This window comes from Citrus sinensis, chromosome 9 (assembly GCF_022201045.2).
Source record: "Citrus sinensis cultivar Valencia sweet orange chromosome 9, DVS_A1.0, whole genome shotgun sequence".
NCBI lineage: Eukaryota > Viridiplantae > Streptophyta > Magnoliopsida > Sapindales > Rutaceae > Citrus > Citrus sinensis.
This window is the reverse complement of record NC_068564.1, coordinates 5,632,064-5,652,426: the sequence shown is the minus strand read 5'-3', so window position 1 is coordinate 5,652,426 and position 20,363 is coordinate 5,632,064. Positions and strand designations below refer to the sequence as shown.

The window sequence follows — 20,363 nt, the reverse complement described above, 5'->3', positions numbered from 1 at the left end:
CAAGCATTATTTCAATTACAAGGAATTAAATTTAGTATGAGTTCTAGTTACCATCCTCAGACAGACGGCCAAATTGAGGTAGTGAACCGTACTTTAGAGCAATACTTGCGATGTTTTGCTGGAGATCAGCCACGAAAATGGGTTGAATGGATTCCCTGGGCTGAATTCAGCTATAATACGTCCATCCATTCCGCCACCAAAATGACCCCATTTGAAGTTGTCTATGGTATTCCTCCATCTCACTTGCTTACTTATGTTCCTGGCACTTCCCGTGTCCAAGCAGTGCATGAGTACTTTCGGGATCGCGACATAATTTTACGAGAGCTCCGCCACAACCTCTCTTTGGCAAGACAACGAATGCAAAGCCAGGCAGATTTAAAATGACAAGAGGTATCCTTTGAGGTTGGTGATTATGTGTATCTCAAGCTCCAACCATATCGACAGACGTCAGTGGCCTTTCGTGCTTTTATGAAGCTTGCTCCTCGATTTTTTGGGCCATATCAGATTATTGGGAAGGTAGGGACAATAGCATATCGGTTGGCTCTACCCCCAAGTTCACAAATTCATAACGTGTTTCATGTTAGCATGCTTTGGAAGCATTTGTGACATGTTCACACCTCGGCTTCAAATCAACTTCCTCCTGTATCATACGACTCTGTTATTCTTCCTCAGCTTGAAGCAATACTTGACCGCCAAGTCATTCAAAAGGGCAAGTATCGGTCAAACTCTGAAATTTTGGTTAAATAAAGGGGAGCTCCCAACGAGGACGCAACCTGGGAGAATGAGTGGCGTTTTACCAAGTCTTACCTAGATTTTATCCTTGCGGACAAGGATCCTTTAAGGGGGGAGGAATGATACGTGTGCCTTGTAAGACTTGGTCATTAGTTCTGTTAATAAACTAGTGGAGCTAGTCTTTAGCATTATGTTTTGAGTTTTCTGTTATAATACCAGGTGATCTGGTCTTGATTCTTTTCCTATTTTGTAGTTTGTGATGGATGGAAATGGAAGATATGATTAGCAGGAAAGCTCCGCCTGATATAGAGGAAGTCTCTAATACCAATTGACGCAGCAGTTTGCTAGATTTCATTTCAACTTGTGCTCTCACAGAGAGAAGAGGATATTATAAATTTATAACGACAATTTGTATTGAAGAATATTTAAATTTAATTGAAGATTGATTGATTTTTACAATGGATTTAGCACATGTTTATAGTACTCATACTAAGCTCCACCTACTATATTCTATTCAATAAAACACACAAACTGTAATCCACTAATAAAACACACCTACTGTATTCCATTATTTGGTCCCTCATGTTTTATGCTGCATCACAAATTAAAAAGAAAAAAATGAAGGAGCAGGGGGATTTATTAATGTTTGAAGTAATTAAAAATATAAAAGGGGTTATATGAACACAAATTGATCATTGACACGTGCTGCCTGTGTGATCATTTCATTGCACATGCTAGTGCCAAATAATGAGCTGGGAGATGAAGGAAGAAATGATCTTCACGAAGATGACTTGTCTGTTAAACCCTTTACGGTTTCCTTCTTTTGGGCAAACCATTGGTCAATCAAACACATGATCGATCGTGTAATTGCAAGTACAAGTGTGAAAGAGACAAGATTTGACAAAGAAAACTGCTACACTCTTCTAAAGGAGTCATTGGTGAACGGGTTTTGCCATTTAGGACATCCCGAGACATTCAACGCACTAATGACGCCAAACTCAAATGGTACACATAATTGATTTATAATCTTTTATACTAAGAACCCAAAAAGAAACATTTGTTATGGTATAAATTAACAAATTAGTACACCAACTAGCTAGAGTTTAGCCGCAACTACAGGTCCAATGAAACTATCGGACCAATTGTCATTGTTTCCTTCGAACACTGTCCTAGGTTTACCCGCAACTCAAGGTCTTAAATATTGAGTAACTCAGAAACATTGTAATTCGTTAATCAAAATTTATTCAAAACGATCGGCCATATAATTTCCGTAGACTCCATCTAGGGAGTCTGGTAAGTCACATTTTTAATTTGCATTTCAACTTTGTTCGTATGATCTACTTAAATTTTATATTTTTGAATATATTCTTCTCAATTAATTAAATACCGTAACTACAAACACATTATATATATATATATATATATCAATTAGATCAATAAAGTATCCTATCTCTTGTTATGTATGCAAGTATTTTTTGAAAATCACACTGTATATCTCAATTAGAAGTTTCTACACTATACCTATATCTTTCCTCTTCAGCCACATCATTGACGTCGCTATGGCCTGGAATTTTAATCCTATCATTTCAAATAGCATCCCCATTTTCATTTCGATAATTTCACTAGTTGTTGTGTGTTGGCTTATCAAAACATTCACAAAATCTCGATCTATAGATCTGTTACCACCAAGCCCACCAGCTCTACCAATTGTTGGTCACCTTTATCTACTAAGCTCCAAATTACCTGAGTCCTTGCAAACCCTAGCTCACCGCTATGGCCCTCTCATGCGCATCCGCATTGGTGCATCAACATTCTTTGTCGTCTCAAATGCTACCATTGCCAAAGAAATATTTAAAACACATGACATTAATTTTTCCTCTAGGTATGAATCTGGGCCTAGTGCATACAACATTTACAGAGGCACAGGTTTTATCACTGGCCCTTACGGTGCGTACTATCGATTTATGAGAAAGCTATGTGCTACAGAACTTTTTGCAGGGCCCCAAATGGATCGGTACAACAAGTTAAGAGAGCAAGAAATTGAAAGACTGTTGAAATCTCTAATGAAGAGTTCTAGAGAAGGGAAGCCTTGTGATTTGGGTTTAGAGTTAGCGGCAATGGCAAATAATTTAACATTTAGAATGATTATGAATAGGAGGTTTTGTGAAAACAATGGTAGTGAAGCTAAGAGGATGAGGGATTCGATTGTGGAGATCATGGAGCTAGCGACCAAGTTCGGTATTAATGAATTGTTTGGGTTTCTGAACAAGATTGATTTGTTCGGAAACGGGAAGAATCTTAAAGATGCAATGTGGCGGTATGATGAACTTATAGAGGAGATCATGAAGGGTTATGAAGAAAATGAAATGAATGATCGAGAAAATGAAGATAAAGATATGATGGATATTTTGTTGGAGACTTATCGTGATCCAGATGATGAAGTGAAGTTAACAAGAAACCAGATCAAGCATTTCTTATTGGTGAGTTCTTAATTTATTTAATTTTTATTTTCGATATCGATAATGATTATTTTTAAAAATTAATCTTCGGAAATACATACAGTGAGTTGAGTAGTCCTTGAAAAGTATTTATTACCAATTAGGCTTTACGAGCTTCATAACTACATGGCCTATAAATGATATTTATTTATTTATTTTTTCAATATTGATGAACGAAAAGATTTTGCATATGTTAACCTTTAGTGGGAACCATGATTTTGGTTAGAAGTGGTTATAATGGATAAATTATAAGCTTAACTAGGCCATGACATAATATTTGTAAAATTGAAAAGGCCAGTGATGGAGTCATAATGGAGAAATCTTAAACTTTTGTAGGTTATAACAAAAAAACAGAAATTAAGGGGTTGAATGTAAAATTATCGTGGTCATGGTAAAATTTCAATTCAAACCTTCATTTTACGTTTTTCTGAATTGTTTTCAGCCTGGGTTGCTAGGTCCTTGAGGCTTGTACCTAGTTCCGCTCTTGTAAATCTCTTTTTGTGGGAGGAGTATGATTCCGGCAAGATTTAGCTTATCCTTAAGTAAAATTTATTTTTTAGTTAAAAAAAATATTTTTATAAAGTATATACAAGTTTGTGATTCCTAAGTATTAACATACAATTTAAAAGTAATTAAATTTTAGTCATTTATATACTATAATTAATACACACATGGACAAGAAAGTATTTTCTAGTGCTAATTTACCACCATTCATATATACAAAATGAATTTACGATGGTTTTGAACGTAATAATTAATGCATATATAACATAATTTTATTCTCACGTGATGGTATAAGCATCATTCATGATAAAAGATAGTTAAAAGCTCATAAAACTCAAATCAAGATAGATAGTAATTTGGTATGTATTTCCTAGGATAGAACAATATGTTTTTATTTGTATTTGTTGTGCCATTACTAGTTGATAACTTAATTACGTGTTCATGGTAAGTTAAATTTAGCCCAAGTAAACAAGCAGTTACTAATAAATTTCTAATAATTTCCTTCAATTACATGATAGGAATTATTTATGGCGAGTGTTGATAGTACATCAGCTGCTGTACAATGGGCCATAGCAGAGCTTATTAACCATCCTGATGTATTCAAAAAGCTTAGAGATGAAATCAAGTCAATTGTTGGGTCAAGCAGGCTAGTCAAAGAATCAGACGTCCCAAAACTCCCTTACTTACAAGCAGTCGTCAAAGAATCCCTAAGACTACATCCTCCAGGCCCCATCATACACAGACAATGCACCAATGATTGCAAGATCAACGGCTATGATATCACAGCCAAGACTAAAACCCTAATAAATATACATGCCATCATGCGGGATCCAGAAATATGGAAAGAACCGAACGAATTTATACCAGAAAGGTTTGTGGTCAACTTTAGTCAGATGAATGATCGAGATGATCAGATGGAAATGAGGGGTCAGGATTTTAGTTACATTCCGTTTGGTGGAGGAAGGAGGGGATGTTCAGGTGTTTCGCTTGCGTATACGGTGATGCATGCCACGATTGGGGCCTTTGTGCAATGCTTTGATTGGAAAGTCAAAGGTGGAGAAAAAGTTGATATAAGTGTAGGGCTGGGATTTGCAGGAGCTATGGCAGTTCCTCTTATTTGTTACCCCATCACGCGTTTTGATCCCTTTTTGGCTTACTTGCCGGATCAAGCTTTTTGATGTGGCGTTGTGCTTTTTTCGTTTGCTTTGTTTTGTTTTGTGGTTTTTTTTTCCCTTAATGGCGACACCAATGTAATAACACAGCTGCAAAAATACACTTATGAAATAATCTTCCAAGCAGCAGCACATAGTCATTCATAAATTGTAAACTTGAAACTTATAATGAAAATAAAAAAAATGAAAAGAAAAGAATGAATCACTTGAGTGTTACTATTACTATTTTTCTGTCCAGTTTTATTGTTTTTTCCAATTAGAATTTGAGCATGATACCCTAATTTAAATTAACTTTATATATTTTGATTGTTTGATATCACAAAACCATATGTATAGGTGAGTCTATTGTGCACTCTAAAATCCACTTCAAGCATTCATGTTTTATAAATTTTTTATTACAAAAAAAAACTAATAACTCAATTTACTAATAAGAACAATTTAATATAAATAAATAGAACGATAATACTTTTGACACACATCTAGTGCTCACACACCGATCTATTGTAAAATTATTAACCTGAAACCCTAAAATGTTCTTCCTCAACATCAAAACTGATAGGCCAAGGTGATCTCAGCGTGTTCCTGTCAGAAATCCAAGGTACATGTAAGAGGGATGTGCTGTTGCGCTGCTGAGGACTGTTGTTGAAGAATGAGTCCACATTGTTGGCCAATTTTCACATGTTTAAATAAGAATAGGTCATGCAATTTAGTTGTTTATTTGTGAGATGTTTTCCCCTTATTTGTAGCAATCGCGATCTAGAGTTTACAAGATGTGGTTCAACTTTACGTATATATATTCCATCAAAATTCAATGAAGGCAACAAGTAATTTCATCCAATTTAGTGGGTTAATTCTTGCCATAAGAGAATCATTTCTTTTTTTTAGCAACTATAATCAAGCTTTGAGTGGGACCTATCATTAGTATCAGAGCCGTGACTACAATGGCAAACAATAAAGAACGAATTAAACAATTAGAGAGTGTGCAGACTTCAATATGGAATAAGTAGTGTAGTTGATAAATTGCGCCATATGGAAGAGTCCATTAATAAGCTATCTGAAGTGTTACTTACCACTGAAGTAGGATCCAACAGTAAGGGTGACCATAATGGCCAATTCAGTAGCAACAAGGAAGACATCGAGAAGGTACGAAAGGAAGTCGATAGATGTTCTCATCCAAGATAGCCAAACTTCAGTTGAGTTCCTATGATATTCGGTTGATGACCCAATAGCCTAGTTCAACCGAGTTAATCAATTCTTTGAATATCAAGGTATCACAGAGACATAAAAAGTTTTATTGACTTCATTTCACCTAAAAGGAGAGGCTAATCAATGGTGACAATGGTTACAGAGATTACAAAAAAAAAGAAAAAAGGAAAGTGGTGACATGGGTTAATTTTGAGGAAGTATTATGCACGATTTAGACCTTTCGAGTGTGAGGGTAAAACAAGATGGTTCACTATGGGATTACCAAAAGGAGTTTGAAAAACTAGGTAATCGTGTTCAAGGGTGGATACAAAAGGAATTGATGGGGACTTTCATGCGAGGGCTCAAACCAGAAATTGCTGAGAATATAAGGATGTTCAATCCAAATTCTCTAAAGAAGGCAATCAACATTGCTCGCATATGGGATGAGCAAATAATTCACCAATAAAAAATCACTTGGCCACTATCATCCAACTGATCACCACTGGAGCTACCAGCCCTAACAAAAACGAAACTAGCAACTCCATCGAAACGTATATCTTGGGACGAAATGCAAAGAAGGCATGCTTAAGGTCTTTGTCTTAAGGTCTTTGTTTTAACTATGACAAAATGTTTATTATAGGACATAAGTGTTAAAGACCACAACTCTATTGCCAGAAGAAAACTCTTTGGATGACGGGAAAGATGGGGATATAATTGATGCAGCACCAACTAGGTTTCCGCCTAAACCTAAAATTTCTTTACTTGCCTTAATAGGATGGACCACCTCTAAAACCATGCGATTTTCAGCTAGAATTAGGCAATATAAAGTCGTGGTATTAATTGATAGTGGCTCTACACATAACTTTATCAGTGAGAAAATAGCCAACTTGTTACAACTGCCAGTTATACCTACTGAGCCTTTCAATGTAAGAGTAGCTAACGGTAGCCCATTAAAATGTTAAAGGAGATTTGAGCATGTGCAAATCTTACTTCAAAGCATTTTAGTTTCTCTTACACTATACTCTCTACTATTAACCGGGTTAGACTTGGTGCTAGGCGTGCAATGGTTAGAAAAATTGGGAACTATAGTGTGCAACTGGAAACAAATGGCTATGGAGTTCCAATGACAGAATCAATTTCAAAGGTTACGAAGGGTCAATGAACAACCCATTCAAGCTACATCCTTGAAAGCAATTTCGAAGGAACTTAGGCAAGAAAGTTCTATCTTCACCATTTGTGTACAGCCATCTAAAGAGATAATACAACAAGATGCCCATCCAAATATGCAGTGCCTGTTAGAATCCTTTGTTGATATTTTTGCCGAACCTAAACAATTACCTTTACCAAGAGAAATAGATCACCACATTTTGCTCAAAGAAGGATTAGAGCTCATGAATGTGTCACCTTACAAGTATGCCTATTTTCAAAAAGCCGAAATTGAAAAACTAGTTCATGACTTGTTAAAATTGGGGCTTATAAGATCAAGGACTAGTCCCTTTTCATCTCTTGTTTTATTGGTTAAAAAAAAGATGGCACATGGTGTTTTTATGTTGACTATAGAGCCTTTAATGCCATAACCAGGAAGGATGGATTTCCCATACCTACAGTTGATGATACATTAGATAACTTTATGGAGGAACCTATTTTACAAAGCTTGGCCTCAGAGTCAGATACCATCAGGTACATGTATATCCTAAAGATGTTCCTAAAATAGCATTTCTTACTCACAATGGTCATTATAAATATTTAGTCATGCCTTTTGGTTTTTACAATGCCCCACTTACATTTTAAGTAATTATAAACGTCATTTTTCGCCTATACCTTCACAAATTTGTATTAATTTTCTTTTTTATGACATATTGATTTATAGCCCTAATTGGACCATGCATCTGGAACATGTTAAACAAGCTTTTGAAATATTGAGGCATCATTAGTTTTTTATTAAAGTCGGTAAATGTCCATTTGGGCAATAGGAGTTAGAGTACCTGGGTAATATTGTTACTTCCGAGGGAGTAAAAGTGGGTCAAGGAAAAATCAAGGCCATGCTCAATTGGCCTAGACTTACTAACGTTTTAGAACTACGTGGATTTTTAGGTCTCACGAGTTACTACAGGAACTTTGTTCGCAATTATGGCATCTTGGCCTGTCCATTCACCAACTTGTTAAAGAAAGACCAATTTGGATAGCCTGAGGAAGCTGAAAGTACCTTTAATGCTCTTAAGTAGGGCATGACTTCAACTCCAACTTTAGGTATGCCAAACTTCTATAAACCCTTGGTGATTGAACCATATACTTTAGGTGAAGGGATAGGTGCGGTCCTCACTCAATAAGGCAAACCGATTGTATTCATGAGACGAGCTTTGGGAGTGTTTAAACGATCATGCTCCATATATGCCAAAGAAATGCTTGCTATTGTCCAAGCTATACAAACTTAGCGTCCTTACTTATTGGGACATAAATTCTTTATTCAAACAGACCAATGAAGCATCAAGTTTTTATTGGAGCAGCCCATCACAACACCAAAACAACAAAATGATACAACCACTGCACAGCCGATTGCTCAAGCTAGGCCTAAGAGACAGCCTAAAATTCCCTTCAAGCTTCAAGATTTTGTGCGGGAATGATGGTGCAACCGATTACAGCACTTAGATACTCTTCAAGATATTATGCTGAATTTGTTATTTACTATTATTGCAATTATGCTTTGCTGTGCTGTCAAGTTTGTTAGAAAGAATATTGTGCTGTCAAGTTTGTTGAAGAAAATATTGTGCTGTAAAGTTTGTGCTGTGAATATGTTTTGTCTGTAGCTCTCTTGGAGGAGTATTTAAGGAAATGAATGAACAAGAAAAAAAGGGAGTTCCCTGAATCCAAAAATACAAATCCTCTATTTCTCTAATTTCTCTAGTCTCTACTCTTTACCCTTCTATTTCTGGAGGACTCCACCCTCTAAAGTGGAAACGAAATTCCCAGAACTTGCTGCAGCTAACAATCAAGCCTACCATTTGGTGCTTTCGTTGAGAGATGGCAAACGAGGGTATGCAAACACGATATCGAGCCCTTGAAGAACAGGTTACACAACTCAAAGAATCGACCCAAAAATCCCTTGAAGACCTACGCCAAATCATAATACAACAGCAGCAGATTAACCAAAGTTCACAACAAAACCTACAAGGTGCACAGCAAGCACTACAAAACTCTATAGCAGAGCTTGCTGCCAGAGTTACCATGATGGCACCCTCTCAGATTGGGTCCTCCACAAACCCACCAGCCTCTGCACCACCTACGCCACAAAACACACCACCTATACAAGCTCAACTACAACCCACACAAAGCACAAGATCTATACGATGTGATCTATCAACATTTGATGGATCTAACCCCTTAGATTGGATATTTCAAGCTGAAAAATACTTTTCTTTCTATGAAACCCCAGAGGAGCAGCGGATTGACATCGCCAGTTTCTATATGACTGGCCAAGCACTCTCTTGGTTCCAATGGATGCACAAGAATCAACAATTATCTTCTTGGGCAGCTCTCACCCGAGCTATTGAAAGCAGGTTTGGCCCTTCCTCCTATATTAATCACAGAGCCACTTTATTCAAACTTACCCAAACAAGCTCTGTAGAGGCTTACCAATCAGCCTTTGAAAACATCTGCAACAGAGTCACCAACCTTCACCCAGATGCCATTTTAGATTGCTTCATCTCAGGTTTAAAACCAACCATTCAGAATGAGTTAGCTATTCACAAACCTTCTAACCTTCCTGATGCAATTGCTTTAGCCAAATTGATTGAAGATAAATTGCTGTCCTATAACCAAAAACCCATTTCATGGAAATCATCCAATACACCAATACCCATACCTACACGCAACGAAACAAATATACGGCCAGACCCACGGCCCCCACTTTTACCCCTCCCACCACCAAACCCATCAAACCCACCAAAGACAGCCCTTCCTATTCGTCGTCTCACGACCGCCGAAATGCAAACCCGTCGTGCCCAAGGCTTGTGCTTCAATTGCGACGAACGATTCAAGCCCGGTCATCGTTGTCGCACTCGCCCTTTTCTGTTATTGTTGACAGAGGAACCATCAGAAAGTTTTCAAGAAGAAGAAATATTGGTGGAGGATACGGTGTCTACCGAAGAAACAGCAAATCCAAGCCCCGAAATTTCTTTTCATGCTTTGATTGGAACAACTGGTCCCCAAACCTTCAGACTCAGTGCTAAAATTAACAATCAACCTTTATCAGTATTAATTGACACTGGGAGTACACATAATTACCTCCACCCGCGGTTGGCTCACTTCCTTTATTTGGCTATCGAGAAGACAATGACGTTTTTGGTAGCTGTCGGCAATGGGGAACGGATTCGTAGCGAGGGTCACTGTTCGAAAGTTAAATTCGAGATGCAGGGTGTTGAATTTAAAGCTGACTTTCATATACTAGATTTTTGTGGAGCTGATGCTGTTTTAGGAGTACAATGGCTGGAGAAGTTGGGGAAAATTATCACTGATCACAAAGCCCTAACTATGGAATTTACATATAAAGGGCAGCCTATTAAACTTGAAGGAGCTCAAAACATTCGGCCCCACCCCATTCCTATATCCTTCCACCAACTAAAAAGACTACAACAGACTACCTCAATAGCTCAGTACTTCCGTTTAGAACTCGAACCAGGCAGTCCACCTTCGACCCAAAATATTCACCAATCCATGGATTCTACTCTTCACCAAGATTTCCTAACACTACTAAGCCAATATCCAGCTGTTTTTAGCATCCCAAAAGGCCTTCCACCTAATAGACCCCTCAACCACAAAATCACTCTTCTCCCACAATCTACTCCTGTGAATGTTAAACCATACCGCTACCCACATTACCAAAAAAATGAAATCGAGAGGCAAGTTCAAGAAATGCTTCAAGATCAAATTATACAACCTTCCACCAGCCCATTCTCCTCACCCGTCCTCTTGGTTCGCAAAAAAGATGGGACATGGCGATTTTGTGTCGATTATAGAGCTCTAAATGCCATCACTGTCAAGGATCGATTTCCAATACCTACAGTGGATGAATTACTAGATGAATTACATGGGGCCATCATCTTTTCAAAGATTGATTTACGGAGTGGGTATTTCCAAATTCGAATCCACCCACCCGACATTCCAAAAACTGCATTTCGAACACATGAAGGTCATTACGAGTTTCTCGTAATGCCCTTTGGGCTATCCAATGCCCCCTCCACATTTCAAGCCACAATGAACTCTATTTTCAAACCTTATCTTCGTAAGTTTATTCTAGTTTTTTTTGACGACATTCTTGTTTACAGCCGATCCCATGAGGAACACCTTTACCATCTCAAAATTGTTCTCCAGCTGCTCCATCAAAACCAATTGTACGCTAAGTTATCCAAGTGCAGTTTCGGCCAAGCTAAACTAGAGTATCTCGGCCATTTTGTTTCAGCCCAAGGAGTGAGTGTTGATCCCACCAAAATTCAAGCTGTCTTAAATTGGCCTAAACCAAAAACAATTGCTGCTGTGAGGGGTTTCCTGGGACTCACAGGATATTACCGACGTTTTGTAAAGGGGTATGCCCAAATTACAAGCCCATTAACTGATTTGCTTAAGAAGGACGGATTTGACTGGGGTGAAGCAGCTGACTTAGCTTTTGAGCGTCTCAAACGTGCTCTGACTGAAGTTCCTATCTTAGCCTTACCAGATTTTTCCAAAGTCTTTGCAGTGGAAACGGATGCCTCTGGCCTCGCTGTGGGTGCGATTCTCTCCCAAAATCGACATCCAATAGCTTATTTCAGTAAGAAGTTGCCACCAAGACTTCAATCTGCATCTGCGTATAGTCGTGAGATGTATGCAATCACAGCAGCAGTTCGACGATGGCGACCATATCTCTTGGGCCGACCTTTCACCATATTCACTGATCATAAAAGCCTTAAGCAACTCCTTACACAAACGATACAGACACCAGAGCAGCAAACTTGGTTGACAAAGCTGTTAGGGTTTGAATTTACAATTGAGCATAAGGCCGGGGTGGAAAATAGTGGACCCGATTCTCTTTCACGATGGACAAGTGAAGCACAAGGTAATCTGATGTCAATTTCAGTCACTACTAGCACTTTCCTAACTGAAATTCGAGATGCCCTTGCTTTGGACGACACGGCCCAACAACTTCTGCAGTTAATTGAGAAAGGGGTTTGCACAGATAATAATTTTTCTATTCAACAAGACTTACTTTACCATCAGGGTAGAATTTTTGTTCCTAACAGTATGAAGCTCAGAAAACGCCTTCTAAACCTATTCCATGGCTCGGTGATTGGCGGGCATTCTGGGGAACAAAAGACTTATGCTCGATTATCAGCAAATTTTTATTGGCCGCAAATGCGCCGAGAGGTACAGCAACATGTTCGTGAATGTTCAATTTGTCAGCAAACCAAACCAGAAAACTTTTGTTCCAAGGGGCTTTTACAACCGCTGCCCATACCATCCAGAGTCTGGGAAGACATTTCAATGGATTTCATTACTTCTTTACCACAATCAAACGGTAAGACAATTATTTGGGTCATTGTTGATAGACTGTCCAAGTATAGTCATTTTTGTGCCTTGCCGGAGGGAGTTACTGCACCGAAATTGGCTGAATATTTTGTTCGTGAGTACGTTCGACTTCATGGATTCCCTAGATCCATTGTTACTGATCGTGATCCTCTGTTCATTAGTGAATTTTGGCGAGAACTATTTAAATTGCAGGGAACGGAGTTACGGCCTAGCACTGCTTATCACCCGCAAACTGATGGGCAAACCGAAGTGGTCAACCGTTGTCTCGAGACATACTTGCGAGCATTTACTGGAGACTATCCAAATAGATGGTCTGCAGCTTTACCATGGGCCGAATATTGGTACAATACCAGTACACACAGCTCGACAGGATTTTCACCATTCCAAGTTGTCTATGGCAGGCCCCCACCACCTCTTGTAGGATATTCCGGCGAAGACACCCCTATTGATTCTTTAAACTCTGCATTATTGGATAGAGAAGCTCTATTGGCTACTGTCAAGCTGAACCTTCAGAGAGCACAGGAAAGAATGCGCATCCAAGCAAATCGTCATCGTCGCGATAAGGAGTTTGAGGTTGGTAACTGGGTTTATGTTAAGCTTCCACGTTATCGACAGTCTTCTCTTGCTCACCGTCTAAGTAACAAGCTTGCCAAGAAGTATTATGGTCCTTACCAAATAGCGGCAAGAGTTGGAAAGGTTGCATATCGCTTATTGTTACCACCTGAATCTCGTATCCATCCCGTGTTCCACATTTCAATCCTCAAGTTATGTCCAAACCCTGCTGAAGTTATTCCCGCCCACCCACCACCAACTGCAGAACCTTATTCCATACCTCTATACATTTTGGACCAGCGAACTATCAAGACAAATAAGCAAAGGGTCAAGCAAGTCTTAGTGCAGTGGTCTAACACGACACCTGATGAAGCTACATGGGAGAATTGGGAACCTTTCCACGCCACTTTTCCTCATATTAGCCTTGAGGACAAGGCTCATTTCCATGAGGGTGGTAATGATACAACCACTGCACAGCCGATTGCTCAAGCTAGGCCTAAGAGACAGCCTAAAATTCCCTTCAAGCTTCAAGATTTTATGCGGGAATGATGGTGCAACCGATTACAGCACTTAGATACTCTTCAAGATATTATGCTGAATTTGTTATTTACTATTATTGCAATTATGCTTTGCTGTGCTGTCAAGTTTGTTAGAAAGAATATTGTGCTGTCAAGTTTGTTGAAGAAAATATTGTGCTGTAAAGTTTGTGCTGTGAATATGTTTTGTCTGTAGCTCTCTTGGAGGAGTATTTAAGGAAATGAATGAACAAGAAAAAAAGGGAGTTCCCTGAATCCAAAAATACAAATCCTCTATTTCTCTAATTTCTCTAGTCTCTACTCTTTACCCTTCTATTTCTGGAGGACTCCACCCTCTAAAGTGGAAACGAAATTCCCAGAACTTGCTGCAGCTAACAATCAAGCCTACCACAAAAGTAGGTGGCTAAACTACTTGGTTATAACTATGAAATTCATTACAAACTAGGCTGAGAAAACTCAGCAATAGATGCACCATCGAAAGTGAGAGGCAGTCCAAGTCTTGATGCTTTGTTTGCTCCACAGATTGAATAATGGGAAGATATCAGAATAGCATCAGTTGAGAATTCTTTTATGGAAAAATTCTTATAAGGTTTTTAAATTATTAAGAAATTTCTAAGAGTTTGAAATAATAACTTGAAATGATATCAAAACTATAAAAATATTTTGATAAACAATAATTATATTATAGGATTTTCTTTTAGTTATATCCTATTTATATTAGGTAAAATAAACATAAAATCTATTAATTAACATTGTAATTGGAAAAAAAATATTTACATATAATGAGGAATGTGTTGGGGAGTACAAAACCAAACCCCATCCTATTAGAATTTGAGGATTGTTATTTCTCATTCTTAAAAATTATTTAAAATTCATCCTATTTAAGGTGGGATCCCATTGAGCCTAAACCGTTGAGGATTTTGCCATCCCTATTTTAAGGTAGTGTTGTGTGTTTTTTTTTTCAAGCATGGTTACAGTTATGTAATAATACAAAAAAAATTGAAAAGAAAATAAAAGAATGAATCATTCAAGTTTTTTTTTTGGTTATATATATATATATAGAGAGAGAGAAAAATTAAAGATAGGTTTGAGTGATAGGGTGTATTATATGGAATTTATTTTTGGGGCTTATTTGTGTATTCTATGGGCTTATGTAAATCGAATTATAATATTAAAATGTTTATTATAAAAAAAACTATAATTTAAAAAAAATAGAAAAATAAAACAACTGTATATAATAATAATAAAACCCTAAAAAAGTAAAAATTGGTACTCCAAATGCAAAGATCAGAAGAAGAACAACATACTTCCAAAGGAATAACAATGGCAGCAGTGGAAAGAGATTTACAGAGAAAAAAAGAAAAGATGGCATCAGAAGATGGTATCAGTAAATTACCGGACGATATTCTGATATGTATTTTGTCTCGCTTAACAATTAAAGAGGCTGCGAAAACAAGCATCTTAGCAAGTAGATGGAGGTATTTGTGGACATTTTTTTCTGGTTGTTTAGACTTCAATGATTTGGTCTACATGAAGAGCTTCGGTCCGCTGGGGGATGGAAGAGACCCAAGGTCGTTGCGTTGTATTGATCAAGTTTTGGGGTCACTCAAGGTTAAGGATCAATCTCTAGAGGAGTTGAGGATTTGTCTCGATATAGACCCGAATTGTGATGTTGATAGTTGGCTCAAATTTGCTATTCAAAAGAGAGTTCAAAGGCTTGACTTACAATTGCGGCTATGTAAGAGTGCGTGGTACAATTTTCCATCACATTTTGTATCTCGTTCCCTCACATCCCTACGTTTAGCATCGGTTTATCTAAATAAAGAGGGTTTGGAAAATTTGTTATGTCACTGTCCCTTTCTCGAGGTGTTAACTCTTGAGAAGATAAGAATTTTGACCAGTATCCGAGTTTCTGGTCTATCACTCAAACTGAACTACTTACAGTTGGATTCTTTGGTCAAGTTAAAGGATCATCTTGAAGTTGATGTATCAAATCTCATATCATTTGAAGAGACCAGATTTGGTTTAAGTACTACCTGCTTTGAACCAGTTCCAATTCTTGCTGATGAGATGCTTCGAGAGGGCTGTTTTAGTCTATCATTTGTGCCTGACGATGTTTTTGGGCGACTAAGGACACTTAAATTAGAGATTCGCAATATGCCTGAGGCTGTGTTCTACAGTATTCCTGAATTACCAAATCTCAAGCATTTGGATATCTCATTTCATATATATACATATGGCTTTTTTCCTTGTGTTGCTTTCTTGAAAGCATGTCCTTCGTTATATAAACTCACAGTGCAGTCAACACGTTCTATATCTCCGTATGAACGGAAGGTCAAGAAGCATAGTCCACATCTGAGCCTTAGGGTTGCTGAATTGGTTGGGTTCTTGTGGCTTAGAGATGATGTTAAATTTCTGTTGGACTTGCTTGAGAGTGCTACACTATTGGAGAAGATAATTATTGATCCCGGTAGAGTTTATCTTCTGGGAAAACCTGGGGAGAAGTTTTACAGGAAAAACTCATGGGAGTATAAATCTGCCAGGACGCGTGCTATTGAGTTGGCAGCAAAATTCCCTCATTTAGAATTTGTGATCCCATAATTTTCTTCAACTATTTTGGCTGTTTGACCATGAAAAACCATATGTTCTTGCATTAGCTAACAAATATATGCACTAGTCATAACTGTTGCTTATGAAATTTTTATCAGAAGCTATATATTTTGAGCAGTTCTATGAAAGTTTAATCTTACTAACCGTGTCATTACATCTGATATTTGAACATTTTCTTTCTACTCAACATACAAAGTACTAGGGTTCTTAAAAAAAAAAAAATACAAAGTACACTACATGCAACTTTTTCGTATTAATCTTATATATGGCTGCAATTTGATCCAATGGCTGTTCTCTGATCCATCTGTCCTCTTGCATCGAGCTTGTTTTTAGTCTTAATGGTGACAGAGTAACCTAATGTTTGGGTGCTTGGTGGTTTGTGTATTTTGCTTGGTCTTTGGAAGGCTCGTAAAGATGTGATCTATGGAAACTTTTTAACTTGGATGCCAAATATTATTTCTAATTGTCGTGGTCGTCTTCAGCTTCCTGGCCTTCTTGTCCAGGCTTCGTTTTTTCGCTATCTAATATGGACAATTTTAAACCTATTGGCGTCCAGGTTATCTTTTGAAGGGCGCCTTAGGGTCACTCCTGTGTTGGGGCTCCCCACTTTGTCTTGCTGGATTAAAGCCAATACTGCGGGTGTGTTATTGTGACAGCCTCACAGAAGGGCAGCTTTTATGGCAGCTTTAAAGAGGCGGTAAAAACTAGCTTCTTATCAAGTAGATGAAGATTTTTGTGGACATATTTTACCGGTGCTTTAGACTTTGACGATTTGGCTGACATGAGGTGCTTCGATTTGCCATGGTATGTAAGAAGAGAAAGGTTGCTGGGTTCTATAGATAAAGTTCTGGGATCAATAAAGGTTAAGGATCAATCTCTAAAGGAGTTAAGGATTTCTCTCGATTTAGACTCGAGCTGTGATGTTTGATAATTGGATGAAATTTACCATTCAAAAGAGAGTTCAAAGGCTTGAATTGGACTTTCATATAAATAGGTTTAATCGGTACAATTTTCCATCACATTTTGAATCTGGTTACCTTACATCTCTGCATTTTGCTGGGGTTAAACTAAGAACAGAGGCTCTGGAAAATTTGTTATGTTACTGTCCCGTTCTTAAGGAGTTAAGTCTTGAGTGGATAAAGAGTCTATTTAGTATCCGAATTTTTGGGCCTTCACTCAAATTGATTTACTTAAGAGTTGAATTCTTTTCTCAACTTGGAGGAACTTGAAATTGATGCACCGAATCTCATAACATTTGAATATTCTATAGAGGGCGATTGTTGTGAATCCCTTTTGCCTGATCTATTCCGATTTTCTGATGTTGTTTTTCAACTAAGGACACTAAAATTAGAGCGTGGCGATGAGCCTGATCAGGGTATCCTCTGCAGTATTCCTGAATTACCAAATCTCGAGCGCATTTGGATATCTTCTTTGCAATAAGTAGAGATTGCTTCCTTCCTTGTGCAGCTTTCTTGAGAGTATGCCCTTTTTTATATACACTCACATTGAGTTCACGGTGTTTACTATCTCCATACGAACGGAAGATCAAGAAGCATCATCCACATCTAAGCCTTAGGGTCGTTGAATTAGTTGGGTTCGAGCTGCATACAGGTAATGTTGAATTTCTGATAGACTTGTTCGAGAGTGCTACACAGTTGGAGAAGGTAGTTATCGATTATATTGATGTGGAACGAATTGAGGAGGAGTTTTACATGGAAACGAAATGTTCCAATTCTCTTAACGGTTTTCACTTCTCGTAAAAGAAATGCGTCTTCATATCAAGCACTTCATTTCTTCACGTTAATTTTAAATTTCGTGCATGACATCAATCCGATAATGAACCTACTTATAGACTACATGAACTAGTGGTAGATCTGAATTAGTGAGAAAAATTAATTGTATACGAAAGAATGGAAACATGTTATTGATTGAGTTAATATACCCTAAGTCTTAGAAATTTGTAGGGCTGCTAACATATTTGGTTTTTCGACTAGGTAAGTGCGTCAAGGACTCAACACTCAACACCAATACGATATCTACATCTTAATTACTTCAAAATTCATGCCTCATGATATGTTCTGGCATTGCCATCCTTAAGGGTTGGCTGAAAATTTAGCATTACTCTAATTCCATCAAACAAATGATGCTTGCCTAGAGTATATGCCAGACCATAAATGGCGTTAACTAAAATCCACTGACACTTTCTTAAACTAGAAAATGTTGTGCTATAAGAAGGACGGAAATTGCTAGTTGGTACTCACTGTGTAACAAAGAAAGGAAAAGCTAGCATCGACATAGAAGAAATGGCAAGAGTTATCAAGGTGATGCTGATCCTCAGCCTTGTTCTGATGGCCGTTGTATCGGACATTGTTGAAGCAAAAAAGCCGGCTAAAGGCAAAGCCCTCAAAACACCCAAACCGCCGCCAAGTAAACCTTCGAAGGACGTTGGTGAAGTTGGTGAAGCTGAAGAAGGTGGTGGAACTAGTGAAGAAGCTGAAGCTGAAGCTGCAGGCGGTGAAGAAGAAAGTGTCGAGTGAAAAAAGAGAAAAAAAAAATAGCTGGATGATGTAATTAATGAATTGATATATATAATAATGTCTTGAATAATAAACGGTTTCGTACGTTATAAGGTAAATAAACCTATCGGAAGCTACATATAATACATACATGTCTTTTATACTATAGTCCTTAGATATGTTATTTGATTTTGTTCCGTAGTTATGTTATTTGATAACTGTTAACTGTGTTCACCCCTCTCTACGTACTATATGAAACACAAATAAACCTGGACAAAGGTTGGAGATTCCTAATATATGAATAAATAGAGTTTGTATGGAGCACAAGGATTTTTCTATTTTCAATACGGTAAAAAAAAAAAAAGAGAGAGAGATATTGATAGCTAATTATTCTTGAGTTCTACTTTTTTTTTTTCCTTTTAGAGTACTATAGGGTTTAGTAATTTATTTTTCAACTAAAGGAAAGTGATATATCGTGCCGTGATCTCTTAGGAAAGCAAATTGCAGAATCCGAAAAATTAAATGGATCATTCGTTTTTTTTTTTGAAGTTTTATTGTTCTTTTAAAAGAAAATAATAACATGTTGTTACGTAGTCTATTTTAATTTCTTTCTTAGTGGGTTTTCTTATTTCAATTCGGATTTAGGTTATAATTAGATTAGAATTATGATAATGTTGAGCTACTATCAATAATTAGTTTTACATCATATTTTTTAACAAGTAATAATAAAATTAATTTCAATTCGCTATTGAATTTCTCTTTTATCTTCTGAATTGTTACATTCTTCCTCTCGTCACTCCTAATTTCTCTAATCAAACCCTAGAAGCCTATCAAGATCAGACAATGAAAACCGACTTGAAAGGAACTGCAGTTGCAGCAGCGGAAATGCTCTTCCAAGGAAAAAAGAAAAAAGATGGAATTAGAAGATGGTATAAGCAAATCACTAAATTACACGACGACATTCTGATATATGTTTTCCCTCGCTCAACAATTAAAGAGGCTGCCAAAACCAGCATTTTTTCAAGTAGATGGAGATATTTGTGGACATATTTCGCTGGTTCTTTGGACTTGAATGATGTGATCGATATGAGGACCTTATGTTGAAAAGTCAAAACAACTTTTTGACATGCATAACCTTCTGGCTGCAATGTTGGAAGCATGTGGATGGAATCATGGAAAATGAAGCCGAATAAGTTGGTGAATTATGTGACAATTTGACAAATTCACAACAACTTTGACAATTTGACAAATTGTTGGTGAGCGCCGAATTTGTAATAGTGCAAAATACTTCCTATAAATAGAGGGAGTTTTTCATTTGTTAAGAATCCCAAAAATTTGTTAAGCTTATAAGTTTTTAAGCTTTTGAGAGTTCTGTGAGTGTGAGCAATTGGAGAGTGTGTGTGAGAGTACTGGATGTATTTGAGTTTTGGAAAAGTGCGGTTTCTTTACTCAAATTTGTACTCAAATAATTGTTATAAATAATTGTTAGTAATACAA

The 20,363-nt window shown here is 37.4% G+C and overlaps 2 protein-coding genes across 2 annotated transcripts; both read left to right on the top strand.

Moving 5' to 3' along the window:
- The first annotated feature begins 2,173 nt into the window (after positions 1-2,173).
- Positions 2,174-5,026, top strand: LOC102618288 (3,9-dihydroxypterocarpan 6A-monooxygenase-like). The gene is made up of 2 exons (XM_006490011.3): positions 2,174-3,212; positions 4,253-5,026. The coding sequence occupies exons 1-2, from the start codon at positions 2,292-2,294 to the stop codon at positions 4,910-4,912; spliced, it is 1,581 nt and encodes a 526-aa protein (XP_006490074.2). The 5' UTR covers positions 2,174-2,291; the 3' UTR covers positions 4,913-5,026.
- Positions 5,027-15,063: 10,037 nt separating this feature from the next.
- LOC107178585 (F-box/FBD/LRR-repeat protein At5g53840-like) lies at positions 15,064-16,341 on the top strand. The gene has a single exon (XM_015533936.2). The coding sequence runs from the start codon at positions 15,064-15,066 to the stop codon at positions 16,339-16,341; it is 1,278 nt and encodes a 425-aa protein (XP_015389422.2).
- The last annotated feature ends 4,022 nt before the right edge of the window (positions 16,342-20,363 follow it).

What these genes read in the sequence shown, in the direction of transcription:
- LOC107178585 (XM_015533936.2), top strand. Translation starts at nt 15,064, where the DNA reads ATGGCAGCAGTGGAAAGAGATTTACAGAGAAAAAAAGAAAAGATGGCA.
- LOC102618288 (XM_006490011.3), top strand. Translation starts at nt 2,292, where the DNA reads ATGGCCTGGAATTTTAATCCTATCATTTCAAATAGCATCCCCATTTTC. An exon ending in AGATCAAGCATTTCTTATTG is followed by an intron (nt 3,213 to 4,252) that starts GTGAGTTCTTAA and finishes ATTACATGATAG; the next exon opens with GAATTATTTATGGCGAGTGT.